This window comes from Empidonax traillii, unplaced genomic scaffold, assembly GCF_003031625.1.
Source record: "Empidonax traillii isolate 1590-97213 ecotype Southwest subspecies unplaced genomic scaffold, ASM303162v1 scaffold655:size661012, whole genome shotgun sequence".
Classification (NCBI taxonomy): Eukaryota; Metazoa; Chordata; class Aves; order Passeriformes; family Tyrannidae; genus Empidonax; species Empidonax traillii.
This window is the reverse complement of record NW_020955848.1, coordinates 327,172-343,543: the sequence shown is the minus strand read 5'-3', so window position 1 is coordinate 343,543 and position 16,372 is coordinate 327,172. Positions and strand designations below refer to the sequence as shown.

The following is a 16,372-nucleotide window of genomic DNA, read 5'->3' as shown; positions in this document are numbered from 1 at the left end:
AAAGAAGTTTGGAAACTTCTGGACAGGGATTTTTTTGCTAAGAACCAACTAAACTGCCTTCCCCCAAAATGGTATTTCGGAGAATCGTGGAATCATTTAGGTTGGAAAAGCCCGCTGAGATCATCGAGTCCAACCATTCCTCAGCACTGCCAAGGCCACCACTAAACCCTTGTCCCCAAGTGCCACATCCACATGGCTTTTAAATCCCCCTAAGGATGGGGGCCAGGGCTGGACAGCCCTTTGGGTGAGGAAATTTTCCCTGCTCTCCAATCTAAACCTCCTGGCACAGCCTGAGGCCCTTTCCTCTTGTTCCTTGATGTCCCACCTGTGAAAATGGAAAATTTCCTTAGACCTTGTGCACTTCTCAGGAAAATCAGGTCTTTTTAATTCTTTCCTATTTTGGAAGCTGGTCAGGACCTGGTGATCAGCACTGAAGTCTTCTAAGTCTTGTTTTAAAACAACTTAAACCACATCAAACACAGGAGGTGGCACCTCTTTTCCAGGAGCTCTGGAAATTTGTCAGTGAAAATGCCTTCCTGCATCTTGGCTGGCTAAAAGATGCTTTATGATAACGTTTGTGGCAGCAGGAAAAGCCCCCAGATATTTATCACAACCATTACTTGGGTTTCTCGAAGGGAAAAGACTCCCATGTTTTATTCCCCATGTTCAGAAAGGCAGGGTTTGGCCTAAGGAAATGGAAAAGAGAGGGATATTCAGTAAGAACATGTGATAAATGGGAACATTTGGCACTTGTTTATATTCTGCTGGTGAATTTGCTGTCAGATTTTCTATTCCAGGAAAAGAAATGTTTGTTTTAATACTGTGAGAAATACATGTATGAATTTATATACACATATATATATATTTATATTTATGGAGCTTAGGGGGTTTGCTTTGTTTTGGTTCTTTTTCCTGCTCTTACTGATGTGATTCTGCTGGTAAAAGCTTCAGGAATCTGTGTCAAACTCCCTTTAGGATGCGCTGAAAGCTGCAATTCCCACCCAGCTCGTTAAATGTTACACAATATAAAATATTCTTGAAAACAAGAAGTGATGGGAGACCCTCTGCCTTACCCATGATGGGTTGTATAATATCTTGATCCTATAAACTATATGGAATATATTATTTAAGTGAGCCAACTGGTCTGCAGACAGAATGAACTTGACATTTTCACAAGCCAGTACCCTTAGAAGTTACCAAAAAGTTGAAATTTGGGACGTTTTAGAGATGGATTTTTGTCTTTTGAGTTGATAAATGGTGACAGTTTAATTTGTGGCTTCTGGAATTGGTAACAACTGATTTTTTAGTTCTTTCTTTGTTGCTGATGTAGAGAGAACAGGTGGTGTGAGCAAAGAGAAAACTTCATTTTAATGTCTTTACGAACTGCTAGTTGTGAGGGACATAAACCCTTTTCCACAAAGTAAATTCTGTGAAAATGTTCTGAAAGCCAAAATGTAGTTAATTCATTCAAGGGTGGGGTTTGTTTGTTTGTTTGTTTGTTTGTTTTTTAATATATTTACCAATTTATTTATTTATTTAGCTGTGTAGTTTTTTAAGGCCATGTAAGGAGAATTTTTTGGAAAAAATAATTATAATTTACAGTTTTTCATCTGTTCCCGAGCATGGAAAGAGGGAGATTGCACTGAAACATCCCTAAATTCGATGTCTTTTTGATTTCTCTTAAGTTTTCTCACTAGACATAAAGAGCTTAATATTCCCAACTTAGAGATTTCCCTGGAAGAAAATGGACAAGACTGTTTAAAATAAGATGTTTTATCCCTGAGGGAGAAAAATGTTGGCATGTGTTGTCTCTCCTGCAGGGAATTCTCTTCTCCTTCTGAAATTTCTCAGTGTTAGTTTTACTTGTGGGGTTTATTTGATCCCAAAATTTCCCTTCTTGTACCGGTTCAAGAGCCATTCGAACATGGAGTGTCTCATTTTAAAGATAATTTAGGGAAATGATTTAGGGAGCTTTCATGGGCCTCTTCAGCTTTTCCTTCAGAGCTGAATGTTACAGAAATTCGAAGTAATTTTACAGTTTGGAATTTCATGCTCTGTTTTTTTTGTTTGTTTGTTTGTTTTGGTTGTTTTTTTTTTCCTTAAATATAACATTAATTTCTGAATAATCAGGCATCCTTTCCATAGGAAAAAAATAGACACTTTGGGGTTGTGTTTAGTTTGGTTTTCTTTTAATGTGGCTGAATTTGATTATTATCCTACTCCCTCATTTCTGAGCTTCGACAGTAAGGAAGGATGGGAAAGACTTCAGGTTAAACCCTGACACTGTTTGAGTGGATAAATAGCTGATAAATGCCCAGGGCAGTGGCAAGTCCCTGGTGCTCCCCTTGCAGGACTTTAAGTGTAGCTTTGCAATTATTCCTGTGGTTAAAATTCAAATCGTTTTTTTTTAGAGAATTAGATCCCTTTTTATTATGTGTTGCTTGGAGTGCTGGAGATGATGACAGCGGCCTCCAAATCCAACTAAGGATTAGGAAGCAGCTTAAGTTTCAAATGTAATCATCTTTAGCTGTTGTTAAATAGTCAGTAGACCACGTTAAAAAACGCCTTCAGTACAAATATTGCCTATAAATAATTACAGATTTTATTAGCATTGTAATTAAGAGCGTGCTGGCTGCAAATGATACCTCACTAAGTGCAAGGAAAATGCTGAGGGGTGAGCAGATGACTCGTAGGACACTTTTTTCCTAGTTCTGAGTAGATTTTCATACCCAGCAGGTATGAGTGTTTATAGATGGGGATCTGCAGGTGAATGTTGTCCCAGGGATGTGAGAAAATGTTGCCTTAAAAGGACAATAAGGTATCAAAGAAATAAAGAGAGAAAGGAGTTTTATTACCTGGGTAGATACTGAGATGAGCACGAATCATTGTTTATGCAGGAACACAGGAGTAAGTGTTGATGAACTGCTCAAAGACCCTGCTCAGCACCGCTCTGGGGGCTCAGCATCAGCTACACACCAACATTTAACAAAGTTCTGGAATTTTAACTAAAACTTAAAGCGCTACAGAATCCCCTCCTGTTCGTGTTTCGTTTGTATTTGCTCAGCTTTATTTTCCTGTGTTTATTCTTGACTCCAGCACCCATTCCAGGGTTTCACCAGGCTTTCCTATTGTCATTTTCCCTCTTGCACGTGGGCTCAGAGTGTTTCACCACCAGACATTCAACTTTCATGTTCCTTTCCGATTCTCACCGTGCTAATTAAGAAGATATTCATGTGTAATTGTCCCTCCCTTTGGTGACTCATCATCTTCCTGGCTGATGGGGACAGCCAGAGCAGCCTGTGCTGCTCCCAGGGGAGGGTTAGATGGGATGTTGGGCAGGAATTGTTGGCTGTGAGGGTGGGCAGGCCCTGGCACAGGTTGCCCAGAGAAGCTGTGGCTGCCCCATCCCTGGAAGTGTCCAAGGCCAGGTTGGACAGGGCTTGGAGCACCCTGGGCTGGTGGAAGGAGTCCCTGCCCATGGCAGGGGGTGGGACTGGTTGGTCTTTAATGTCCCTTCCAACTACAGCTCATCTTAGGCAGCCAGTTGAAAAAATTTGTAATTCTGACTGGTGCTGGCACATCCCTTTTGATTGATGACATCCTTAGGGGGGACAGGACTGAGTGAGGGCTGTTGGATGTTTTCCTCCAGGCCCATCGACAGCGTTTGTTGTGTTGAGCGTTCCTGAGAGGCTGCTGTGACAATCAACATTCACATTTCGGAGATGATCCCTCCTGATTTCCATTCCATAGTAGTAAACATCGTCTCCTTGCAGCCCCAGCTTCTATTCTTGTCAGAGTTTGTTAGAAAGTGCTTTTGATGTCCTGGAACGGCAGCTCTGGTGGCCTTTCCCTTTTATATTCATGGAGTCTGCACATTCCTAACAGCTCCCATCAGGTGGGAAAATGGCCCACATGGACCAAATCAGTTCTGGGGGAGTTCAGATCTCAGCTCCATTCCATGGGAGAAAAGCACATTCCAGGAGTGCTTATCTGGTGGAGGTTGGGGATTAGCCTGTAAGTGAGAGGGCTCAGAGCCCACCCAGATAACCTGGTGTCATTTTGGCTTTAATCTCCCTTACTTGGACTGATGTGGAAAGAAATATTTGAAATTGAAAGTAATGCTGCTCTTAAAGGCAACAATAAAGGCTCTGTGCCTCAGAAAGGAGAGAAAATTCCTCAGTATTCTCTCAGGATGGAGCACCTTGGAAATGGCACTGAAAGGGGAATTTAGAGTTTTATCAAACCATAGAAAGAATCACTTATTTTCTGAGTCATTCTCCGAGGTGTTCAGATTTTTAGTGGTTTTTCTTTCCATCAAATAACACAAAAGACCTGGACATTATCAACAGGCTTTTAGCAGGTCTTCAGAGAGAGAAGATGGACAAGAAGAACCTATTTATGGGATCTTTCTACATCTGAGTAGCCACAGGAATGGGCTGGAGTTGTTACTACAACACTTTGACACACCGCAGGGAAATCTTTACTTTCTTTTTGGCACTTTTTACTTTTTCCATAGTTTGAGAGAGATCTGGTTGGTACGACTCTTCTACTTTTTTTTATGAAACTTATTGGATTTTGGTGGGGTTTTTTTTGTAAGCATCACAGTACCTGAAAATACCACTCAGTGAAATTAAAACTCGGGGTTTAGCTGTGGCTGCTCAGTGTGTGTAATGATTTTTAAGAGATTTCTTCCTTGAGCAGAGTATTGACTTTCCAAATGCAAATGCTGATATTGTGGGATATTTTTAGGAGTGGTGTTTATTACCTTGCAAAGCCTTTAATGTCAGAGCAGTTTTTAGATGAGGAGCGTGTTGCAAAAGCTTCAGTGCCAGACCCATGAAATTGGAAATGGAAACTTTTTGAGATGTTCCTTTGTTTTCCTAACAGAACTTTGCACATTCACTAATGAATTTTAATGATGGAATTGTATCTGTGTGGGGCTCTCAAGCAGTGTTATGTTTTGATAACAACAAATATGTTGCCTTTTCTTAAGTAATTGCCTTCTTTACTTTTATTTTTCCAGGGCAGTTTTGTGGCCTGCATGACAGCCATTCTAAGGCAGATGGAGGACTATCACTATGCTCATTTAATCAAGACTTTTGGGAAGATGAGGTCGGATGTTGTGGTGAGTTTGGCTTGGTTTATCTCTCTTCATAAAATAGTTCACCATGTGTTTGTTACCCCCCCCCCCCCCGTTATTGGTCATTAAGTACACTTGTGAAATGTCAACAAAATGTGTTTGGCATTATAGAATTAATATAAAAATCTTTATTAAAGCCCTGAGGCTGTTCAGTGCTTTAAAAAGCGTGAGACAGTGGATTTGAGGCAATTAAAAGAAAGCATGAAGAAATAGCAGTGATGAGACTTTTATTTAAGAAGAGAAGAAAAGAATATTAAATAAAACTTCCTTAGGAAAGGAACTTTCAGTGTTAAATCTGCCAGATGTCCTGCTTTCCTTTCTTTAAGTAGCTTTTACCCAGAGGTCCGGGTAAAATCTCACTTTTCCCTTTTGCACAAACCATTTTAACCTTAGGGATGCCCTTAGTTGTTAAATAAGCAATAATAATTGAAATTTGTCTTCTCAGAGTCGTTCAGTGCCCTGACTGAGGCAACAACCCAACTTAATTAAAGCAATAATAGGAGGGAGTTTATAGCTGAGGCGATAACTCTGCAATAACCCAAACTGGCTTTGCCATATGGCTGCAAAGGGGACACCAAACTCTTGGCTGAGCTCCCAGCAATTAGTGATGACCCAAAGCTGCTCAGCCCTGTTCCATTCCATCCTGGGAATGCTCCAGGCACTTTCTCCTGGATTTTAATCTTTATTCGGGTTCTCCTCCTTCCAGACCCCACAGAACCAAGCCCAGGGGCTTTCCTTTGTGTAATTCTTTATGTTTGGGCTTTCCAGTTCATCTTTAATTTTTGTTCTTCTTATTTCTACCCATTTTCTGCCGGATTTGAGCTCTTTGCCCCACGCCAGTTTTCAGATAAGTTGCTAAAGCTTCTGTTTGCACCTGATCTGGCATCACTGAGTCACAGAGCTGATGATTGCAGAGGGGGAAGACAAAGTCCAGCTGCAAAGAGCTGCAGATGGGCATCACTGCACGGAAAGGGCTTCCCAGTCACCCTGCTGTGGGATCTTGGAGCATTTACACGGACAGTCATTTGGTTTCCCACTAACAATACAACGTTCCCAAGCTTAATGCAGCCAGTGGAGTAAAAACACTGCTTGTAGCAGGCAGAAAAGACGTGGGTGTTAAGGTTTATCAAGCCAAATATTTCTCTAATTTTAAAAGCATTTGGCTCTGGAAAAGGAAATCTGATTGCAGGGTTTGATGTGGGGATTTGATTTGACCCAGGCAGCAAAGAAATGCCACACAACCCCCTGCACTGGTGGGGTCACCTGCGGGGGGACAGGTCACCTGTCCTGGCCATTCTCCTCCCCAGCTTCTTGTGCAGCTCCTCCCTGGGCCACTGACAAGTCCTTGACTCAGGGTAAGCCCAGCTCAGCAGAATCCCAAATATCAGTGTGTTAGCAACATTCCTTTCATCCCAAATCCCCAAACACAAGAAGAAAATTAACTCTATCTCAGCCAAAATCAGGACAACATATAGCAAAAAAAAAAAAATGCAGAGAGAAAAGTGCTGCTTAGGAAATACGGGATTTTTCTAATGGCAATAGAAGTGTTTGGTTTAAAAATCTCTCTTTTTTTTTTTTTTTTCTAAATTGCCTGCAAGGTGCTTCTGTAGGTCAGATCTTCCTTGTTAAAACAGGAATTATTATGTATTTGAAATTTGGAAAGTGGTCTGTCTATAATGGGTCCTTCTTAAGAGTTTGATTTATATGCACTCAGTGCTCTGGGATTCAGGAGGAATCACTTCTTTCTTCTGTCCTGACTCTGAATATTCATCCTGCCTTTTCTGGGGTTGTGGAGCTGGAATTGGACTGTTAAAAATCATATTTTCCATCAGAATGTGAACTGTTTGACTCCCTGTTTTCCACTGTTGTGCTCATTTGTTTTAGCAGGTATTCAAATCCAAACTTGGTCAGGTGCTGCAACACTTTATATCTTTAATTAAATGTACCTTTTAAATGTTTTAATATTGCTGTGTAAATGATGATGTGTGTTAACAGAAACTAAAGTACACAATAAGCTGGTAAAATATTAAATGGGTAATAAGATAAGAGTAGAAAATGCTGCCTTAAACTGACTTTAAATATTATGAAAGAAGGTGTGCAGGTGTAATGGCAGAACAGTGTTCATCCTGTCAAAAAAAAAGGAAACTTCAGTGAGTAAACTGAATTTTCTTTCCCTTTTTTGTAAGCACAAATAAAACTGATTGAGTCATCAGTGAGAACAAAAAGATGATACAACCCAGTTTCTGTGCCGAAGAGAAAAGCTGACACAACCTTTTCAGTGAGGAATTTCTGTTCTCAGAAGTATTTCCTCCTGGATGGGATTTCAGTGTTGATGTGAAAGCCCCACCTTGGTCTCTGGTTCCTGTTCCCCCATCAGAACTGCAGCTCTGTCACCTCCTTCACTGTCACCACTCCTTGTTCCTCTCTTGGAGCTCCTGTTTTCATCTCTCCTCAGTGGTGGGATGTTGCTGAGCTGCACTGGATGGTTTGGGTGGGGAAAAACACCTTTCCCTGCCTCTTCATTTAACATTTCTTGGTTTTTCCATTTCTTTAATCCAACAGTTTTGTGAGCCACTGTCATTTAACTCACCCATTAAATCCAGAAGTCTTTTCATTTCATCCCAACATCCCTGGACACGGAGGTGATAACTGCACCTCCTATTCCAGAGTGTTCAGTTCAATCACAGAGCAGGGATTTAGGGTTGAAATCAGATTAAGCCAAACAGAAATTATTAGGTTTTCCTTGAAAAAAAAAAAAATGGCAAGAAAAGTGAAGCTGTGGTTGCTTCTTCTCCATGGGAGACCCTTAAATCTCTCTGTGCTCTTGCTCAGCCAGGAGATGGAACTGCTGGAGGGAACTTTATGGGCTGTGTATGTAGGTGTCAGTTTGAGATTATTATAATGGTCATATTTGGCCTCAAAAGTCTTTTAAAGGGTGAGGCAGAATGCAATAAAACCAGTCTTTTATCCCTCTGCAGAACACAGTGTTTGGATTTATTAAGGTATGTCTGTTCAAAGAGGAATTTCTGACTTCAAGGTCCCTTCCAACCCAAACTGGGCTGTGATCCTGTGAAATCCAGACCTGTGATTCTGTTGTCATCCTGAGAGGAAACATCACCCAAGATCAGTGAGGTTATTTCTGGGACTAATTGATTTCTCTCCCCTTCTTACTTGATAAAAATTATTTTTATTTGAGCCATAGGTGGTATTAGTTGACAAAAAATTCGTGTTGATGTTTTGCCACGTGGTGTATCTCAGGCTGAGCTTGCTCAGTGGATGGGAATTGGGAAGGGGTCTTAACTCTTCTGGATTAAGCTTCCTTGGGATATTAAATACGATTTGTATTTGTAGTTGGAGAGAGAGACCAGGAGCTGCAGCCCTTGCTCCTTCAACAGAGGTTTTTATCATTTTTTTATGTTCAGAGAAAATTTGTTCTGCTTCCAGATACACTGAAAAAAAGTGTGCATGCCCTGGGAGCTTCCCTCTCCACACCCACCCCCCAGGAAAGCCCTGGGTTTCGCTCATAACATGAGGTTAATTCATCCAAGCCATTTACTTTTCTATAAGGAAGATAAAATGGCAAAGAGAGGAATATTCTGAATGCACAAACCACAGGTGAGCACGAGGAGCTTTGGATTTGATCAATAATTAGCTCAGTTGTTATAGAGCATTATTTAAAGTACCTGTGTGAACGTGGGGTTATTAAAATGTAAATATCAGTAGATTAAAATGTAGAGCTGAATCAGCAAAGTAGGTCAGATCAGACGTGGCAGAACCTCCAGGGTCAGGAACGAGCCCGAATCACCAACAGTGTAATTCCTCCACCAAAATACATGAAAAATGAGCAGTAAAATCTGCAGTTGGGTCTCTTACACGAAGGAAGATTTTACTGAGCTCGTGGAGAGCATCTGGGGTGAGTTTGGCTTTGCACAGTGGGGACACCTCACAGGCCACGAGCAGTTCCAAAACATCGTGATGTGCTTCAGTGGGAACACTGGTGTTTGGTCGAAGGTTGGACCTGATAATCTTGGGGGTCTTCCCCACCCTTGATGATTCTGTGATTTGATGATTAATTGGGTACCAGGAGCTGGGGTGCAGAACGTCCCAAAGCAGCGCTCGTGCCGTGCGTGTGGCAGAGCCCAAGAGATGGAGAGAGACTCTTCAGGAGGATTGGAGTGACAGGACAAGGGGCAATGGCTTTGACTGAAAGAGTGTAGGTTTGGTTTGGATATTGGGAAGAATTTCCTCCCTGTGAGGGTGGGCAGGCCCTGGCACAGGTTGCCCAGAGAAGCTGTGGCTGCCCCTGGATCCCTGGAAGTGTCCAAGGCCAGGTTGGACAGGACTGGGAGCAACCTGGGCTGGTGGAAGGTGTCCCTGTCCATGGTGGGGGGGAATGGGATGGTCTTTAAGGTCCAACCCAACCATTCTATGATTCAGTGATTTGTGATCCCAGTGTTGTGTCCTCAGGATCTCTGCAGCTCCCCCCATCCCACTGCCTGGGGATTTCTGAGGCAGGAAAAGCATTTTAAAAGAACAGCCAACCTGGAGATAAAATGTGACCAAGATACCATCTCTCACACGTGGAGAAAGACTGATGAGAGCAGCAACTTCAGATTTGTTTCTCACTGAAAAGGTTACATAAAAAACAGTCTTAGTTAAAAGTCCAGTGAATGTAACATTTTGGGGGTTTTTTTTGTAGGCATTTGACATTTTAAAGATAGACGAGATAAATACCATTACTGAGAAACTGAATCAAAGGGAAAATATTCTAACCTTGGAATAAAAGTTCATTTTTATCTCTCTGTGAAGTGGATCAAGGACTTTCTGCATTAAGTTCTTTTTTCCCCTCTCTCTCTCTCTCCCAGCATTTGATATTATTCCAATTGTCAGAGAGCAATTACAGATTCCCAGATTGTAGGAGGTGATTTACATTGTAAAGTACACGAGGTTTCTGGTCCAAAGAAGTGTTTGTTTATAGCTGTGCAGGAATAAATTGCTTTATGCTGCTAAATTAACTTTTGTTCTGGGACAGGTTGTCACTTGCAGAAGGAATTACTGTTGCTGCCTTTGGGGAGAGCCTCTCCCAGTTTTGGGATGGCCAAACCACTGATTTGTTCTGCCCCATGACAGCATGATGGGCACCACCACACTGATGGATCCCATTTTGAGCTAGAACATGTGTTTGTTTTCATAAATAAACAATCTTGATTTCGGGAGGATATTCACAAAGGGAGGGAAAACTCATGAAGTGAACTCCAGGGATTATTTTCAATGTAATGATACTATTTGAATGAATATTTAGCTTTTTTTTTTTTTTTTTTTCTCTCTTTCCATGTCCCAGTGTGCTTTAAACAGCTTTCTGAGAGACCCCAGGCACGTGTCGCAACATGTGTGTCACAATACAGGCTGCCCTGATTAAAAGAGACTGTGAGACTTTGTCTATGGTGTATAAAATAATTATTATATATAAAAAAATACAAAATATTTAATGTATGTGTGTGTATATATATATATATAAAATTATTCCCTTTGGGATAACTGGTGAACCAGTGGTAGGTCCTGAGTCATCCAATGGGATTAAAGTTGTCATAATTTCTGACAAGTTTAACTGGAATTATTGTAGGATTTATGGCCATGATGTATAAATATGCTTTAGTAGGATTTAGGTGTGTTTTATATATGAATAATGGCTTTTTTATGGAGCAGAACACGAGGACACCTTTGGAGCGCGGTCATTAATAACTGCCACCATCCCGGGGATGTCTGTGATCCAGCAGAACAGACCTCTCCAAATATTTTCTCTTCTTTTAGGATTTCCTGATGGAAACATTCATCATGTTCAAGAATCTCATCGGGAAGAACGTCTATCCCTTCGACTGGGTGATAATGAACATGATGCAGAACAAGTGAGTACGGAGGGAAAGGCTCCCTGCATTTCTGGGCTGGTTGGGTTTGTGTCTGAGCCGAAACCACGGGGTTGCTTGGAAACAGTAAAACACAGAGCTGCAGCCAGGCTGGGCTGGGCTGGGCTTTTCTCCTTCTCTGATGCAAAGAATTATTATTTAAAAGCTGGCTCTGGAGGTGGCTGAGCAGTTTTTTTCGTGGTCCGTTACAGGGGTCCCCAAATTAAGGCTGGCATCAGCCTGAGATCCCAGATTTTGGAGCCAACAGCAGGTGCAGTAAAGTTCTATACATACCTTATGACAATTAAATTTTTTCTTCTCAGGATAAATGATGTGTTTTCCATATGACCTCAGAACTAGTTACTGTATGGAGTTGTATGCTCAGGAATATTTTCAGTGGTATTAACAAAAAGAGGGCATTTTAACCCCAGATTCCACCATCTCAGTGATGGAGAGAAAGGCTCCAAATGTTTCTAATGCTCATTTTTTTTTCCTCAATAATTGCAGCTGTGTCATTATTTAGCATTCCTTTGTGCAGTGTTTTATGCTGGTGACATTTTATTAAGTGTGTCAAATGCTTTTATGTGTACTGAGATGAAAGTATAAGGCAAAAACATTATATTTACCAGTTGCCTGGAGAAATCTCTGCTGCCTTCGCTGGAAGCGACCACGGCTATAAAGTTGTCAGCGTTTACTTCCATAAAATGCTGAACCACAGTTATAAAAATGCACCATAACTTTAATCTTGGCTTCTGAAGTCTCTTTAACCACCTCCTAAAATTCATTCTGAATAAATATGAGGCAGGAGATTGAGCCGTATTTTGGGGTCGTCTCACTGGTTTGGGATTCTCGCTCGTGCGTGGCCACAGCTTGGGAAGCACCTGGGGTTTGAAATCGGGAGCCCTTGGAGAGCAGCTCGTGAGAACATCTAAAGCCCCTTGGGTTTCTTTCTTTTTTGGTAATTTTCAAAGCGGTTTTGCTTCTCCAGATGTCCCAGGAGCCTCGTTGCAGGTGCTCAGGAAACCCTCACAGCGTGTGCTTCCTGTGTCCTTTGGAACAGGAGAGCCCCTCTGGTGTCGGGGGATTCTGTAGGAGGTTGAAATAGGCTTGGGAAGATCTGTGTTTGGACACTCTTAACACCTTGACTGGCAGAAATAAGCAGACGTGGCAATTACAGGGGTATAGACAATATTGCAATGGGTACTCCTTAAATTAGCCAGCTCTGGGGTCCCCAGTACAGGAAGGATGTGGAGGTGCTGGAGCAAGTCCAGAGGAGGCCATGGGGATGCTGCAAGGGCTGGAACCCCTCTGCTCTGGAGCCAGGCTGGGAGAGCTGGGGGGGTTCACCTGGAGAAGAGGAGGCTCCAGGGAGACCTGAGAGCCCCTTCCAGGGCCTAAAGGGAGGGGGACTTTGCACAAGGACCTGGAGGGACAGGACAAGGGGGAATGGCTTCCCAGTGTCAGAGGGCAGGGTTAGACGGGATATTGGGCAGGAATTGTTGGCTGTAAAGGTGGTGATGCCCTGGCACAGGTTACCCAGAGAAGCTGTGGCTGCCCCTGGATCCCTGGAAGTGTCGAAGGCCAGGTTGGACAAGGCTTGGAGCAACCTGGGCTAGTGGAAGGTGTCCCTGCCCATGGCAGGGTCTTTAAGGTCCCTTCCAACCCAAACCACTCTGCATTACCTTCACACTATTTCCAAATGACCTCTCAGTGTTCATTTGGGTGGGGATTTGACCTTGGTTTTACAGTGAAATTACGGTCGTAGAAATGAAAGAGCAAAGCTACAAAAAGAGCCTCTTCCCTCCCCATCGGGTTTTCCTTGAAGCACAAAGGGCACCTTTCCCCAGGCAGTTCCTCGCTCTGAAAATTTGGATCAGTACAAAGTGTGATGCAGAGAGATCCACAGCCAGGGCAGGGGCTTGGATTTTTGATCCTTAAAAATAGGCTTGTCTTTATCCCACCCTGAACATCAAGTTCTGAAGAAGCAGAGACGGGATGTGTTGTTAAGATCTTGGATTCTTCCTGACCGACCTCAGTGCCGGTAGAATATCTGAGTAGTGTTTAAAGTTAAAAACTTCCTCTAGTCTTTGTGTTGCTGATGAATATCTGCAGAAGTGCTGAAGGGGGCTGTTCATCCCTAAATTCCCTCGTTCATTTTCATTGCACCAGCCCGTTTGGAAAGGCTCCTGAAATGATTTCCGTGCTTTTCATTTTTCCCGTTGAAGTTAACGTGGTTCCCAAAACCAGAAAGCTGCACTGTAAAATACCTTCCTTTGTCCATCTGCCCCGTTTATTTCCACCCCTGTAAACCTTTATTGTAGAAAAGCAGACAAAATTTAAGAACAAATCCTGCCTTTTAAAGCTGTGACATCTTCTCAATAGAAACAACTCGGAATGTGCAGGTCGAGTGTTTCTATGCCTCAAACCAAAGAAAGTGAGCTAAATTTTAACTCTCTCCTCAATTTCATTTATGTCCCTGCATGGAATTTATCTGATAGTGTGGAACAACAGGAAAAAAAATAAAAATAGCTATAAGAGAGCCCCCTCTTAGAGAGACCAGTCCCTTAGGGGGGATCTCATCACCTTCATGGCAGAGAGGGCTCAGGTAAAATGTTTATTGATTATTCTCTACTTTAATTTAACCTACACTTACCACTTTATCAAAACAATTCATTTATTAAGAGTCCGTGGTTTTGGTGTCACCAATCTCATGGAATCCCTTGGTTTGCCACCAGTGTGACATTGGTTTGCAGGTGGCTGGTCAACACTTTTGGGGTAAAGGAGTTCGTTTTGGGAGGAAAAAAGAGAATTTGCAAACTGATGCAATGGGTTTTGCTTTCACTGTCAAATTTTGGTCCATATCAGCTGCTGGTTTACTGTAAACTACAATATCTGAGCACCAGGGATGGAAAAATCCACTGATGAGAGGGTGACAGAGATGGATAATAGATAATAGAGTTACATATAGATATATATAACAGAGATAATATGGATAACAGACCCCAGAGCGTGTGTTTGAAACAGCTGCTCCTCAGGAGAACTTGGAAATAGCTTGTAATTTTATTTAAGGTACTTGTCCACCTTCAGATTACACCTGCTGTAAGGTTTGGACGTGCCCACCTTTCCAGCATGACTTATTCCTATGAAGGTAAAGGCATAACATCTGTATTTAATGGTTTCAGGATTTTCCTGTGTTTTAGGATAGGGATGGGAAGTGCTTTGGAGGCAGATTCTTCGCTCCAGGCCTCTCCTGCAGGAGAGGCACCCCAGGAGTTTGGAATGTGAAAGGAGTTAAAGCAGAAGGCAGGGATTTTGTATTGTTTACCTTTCCCCCTTCTAAGTCATGTTTCTGAAATGTTTTAGAAATTGTTTTTAACTTTTGTCAGAAGCTGACAAGCCCAACTGAGGTTCCTCCTAAACACATAACTCTCAACATGAAAGCAATTCCTCTCCACGCTTTCGTAAATGAAAATAATTTAGTCTTTGGTCTTACTTTTGGCATTTGAGACAATCAGTTCCTTTGGTAGACCTTATGATATATTAATTTGTAGCTACCACTTTCATCTGCAGCTGTTCCACTGGAAGCTGAGTTGCCTATGAAAAAAGGAATTTAATGTTTTCTGTTCTATTTTTTGTTTCTAATGTCCACATTTACATAAAATACCTGTTTGTTTTGCCTTTTGAAGTCAGAGAAAAAGGGATGAGATGCTTCTCAGTGAAAATGAGGTTTCTTGTGCCTGCTAATTTTTTTTTCCAGAGGAAATATATCTGAACCTGAGGAGGGAATGTGGTGGGTGTTCCCTGCTTCCCACCATTCCGGTACTGGCTTTGCAGGTGGCTGGAGGTTTGTTTCCTCCTGGAAACTTGGTTGTTGTGGTTTAGTTCCAGATGGCAACTCAAATACCAACAACCAGTCACTCCTTACCCCCAGCAGGAGGAGGAGGGGGAGAGAACTGAAAGTTTAAAAGTGATGAGGTTTGAGATAAGAGCACAGAATCCTGGAATGGTTTGGGTTGGAAGGAACCTTAAAGCCCATCCAGTTCCACCCCCTGCCATGGGCAGGGACACCTTCCACTATCCCAGGGTGCTCCAAGCCCCGTCCAACCTGGCCTTGGACACTTCCAGGGATCCAGGGGCAGCCACAGCTTCTCTGGGCAACCTGTGCCAGGGCCTCCCCACCCTCACAGGGAACAATTCCTTCCCAATGTCCCATCTAACCCTGCCCTCTGGCAGTGGGAAGCCATTCCCTCTCCTCCATCCATTTATTAGTTGAAATAAAATGGAATAATGTATAATAATAATGAATAACAGTAATAATAAATGTAATTTAAATGAGAACAGTAAAGGGAAAAGCAGATGAAAACAGTTACTCATCTCCAACTGACTGATTCCCAGCCAGGCCTTGAGCAGCCCTTCCCTCCACTCAACTCCACGTGCTGAGCATGATTCCATGTGATCTGGGACATCCCAGGGGTCATTTGGGATCAGCTGTCCTGACTGTGTCCCTTCCCCACTCCTTGGGCACCCCCAGCCTCTCCCTGCTGGGGTGAGGAGAAGGAAAGACCTTGGCTCTGTGCAAGCCCTGCTGAGCCATAACAGAAACATCCCTGTGTTACCCACCCTGTTCCCTGCGCAATCCAAACCACAGCTCCACACCAGCTACCAGGAGGTAAATTAACTCTATCCCAGCCAGAAACTTCCTGAATTTTCTGCGTGAGAACCAAAAAACACCTTGCAGAGAGGAGGACGCAGGACGATACTCCGGATAAACATGTACCTTTTCACTGTTCTGGAGTGTTTGTTTTTGGAGCTTCCAGGGAAATGTGGGCTGTTCTGCTCCCTGGTTGTCATAGCAGTACCTGCCAGATCTCCCCTGTGCTCTCAGAATCAGCTCCAGTGATGGCTGTGCCCATCCATCAGTAGTGGGCAAACCCTGACGCGCTGCAGCAACTGGAGCAAGTTTTGCGTAACTCGGAGCCTTAAAATCTAGTCCAGCCCTCAGCAGCCTGGGAGTTATCCTTCCTGACAGGTAACCCAAAGCCAAAATAAAAAATTGGGGGTTAGATGATGGAAATTTGGTTTAATTTGCAATATTCTGCTGGGCTTTATGCAGGCTTATTGAAAACAAACAAAACCAAAACAACAAACCCGCTGATGGTTTTATTAAATGTATGAAAATGGGCTCTTTGCACTTACATAATTGACCAGTCAAGTTGCATCCATCAAATAAGTGCAAGTGCAAAAGCCCTTGTTTAAAAATCCATCCCAAGCTCCTGATGGATGAGGGGTAGTTTTCATAACAGGGAAAAAGAGGCCAGGAAGATGATAG

The 16,372-nt window shown here is 42.6% G+C and overlaps 1 protein-coding gene across 2 annotated transcripts in view; it reads left to right on the top strand.

Annotated features, from left to right (window-relative positions):
* The window catches only part of DOCK1 (dedicator of cytokinesis 1), a 264,003-nt gene that overhangs the window by 140,650 nt on the left and 106,981 nt on the right, over positions 1–16,372 (top strand). For both annotated transcript variants that reach the window (XM_027899291.1, XM_027899290.1), the window contains exons 28-29: positions 5,024–5,125; positions 10,952–11,046. In XM_027899291.1, coding sequence (XP_027755092.1) covers positions 5,024–5,125; positions 10,952–11,046 — 197 coding nt within the window. The remainder of the gene's footprint in view (positions 1–5,023; positions 5,126–10,951; positions 11,047–16,372) is intronic.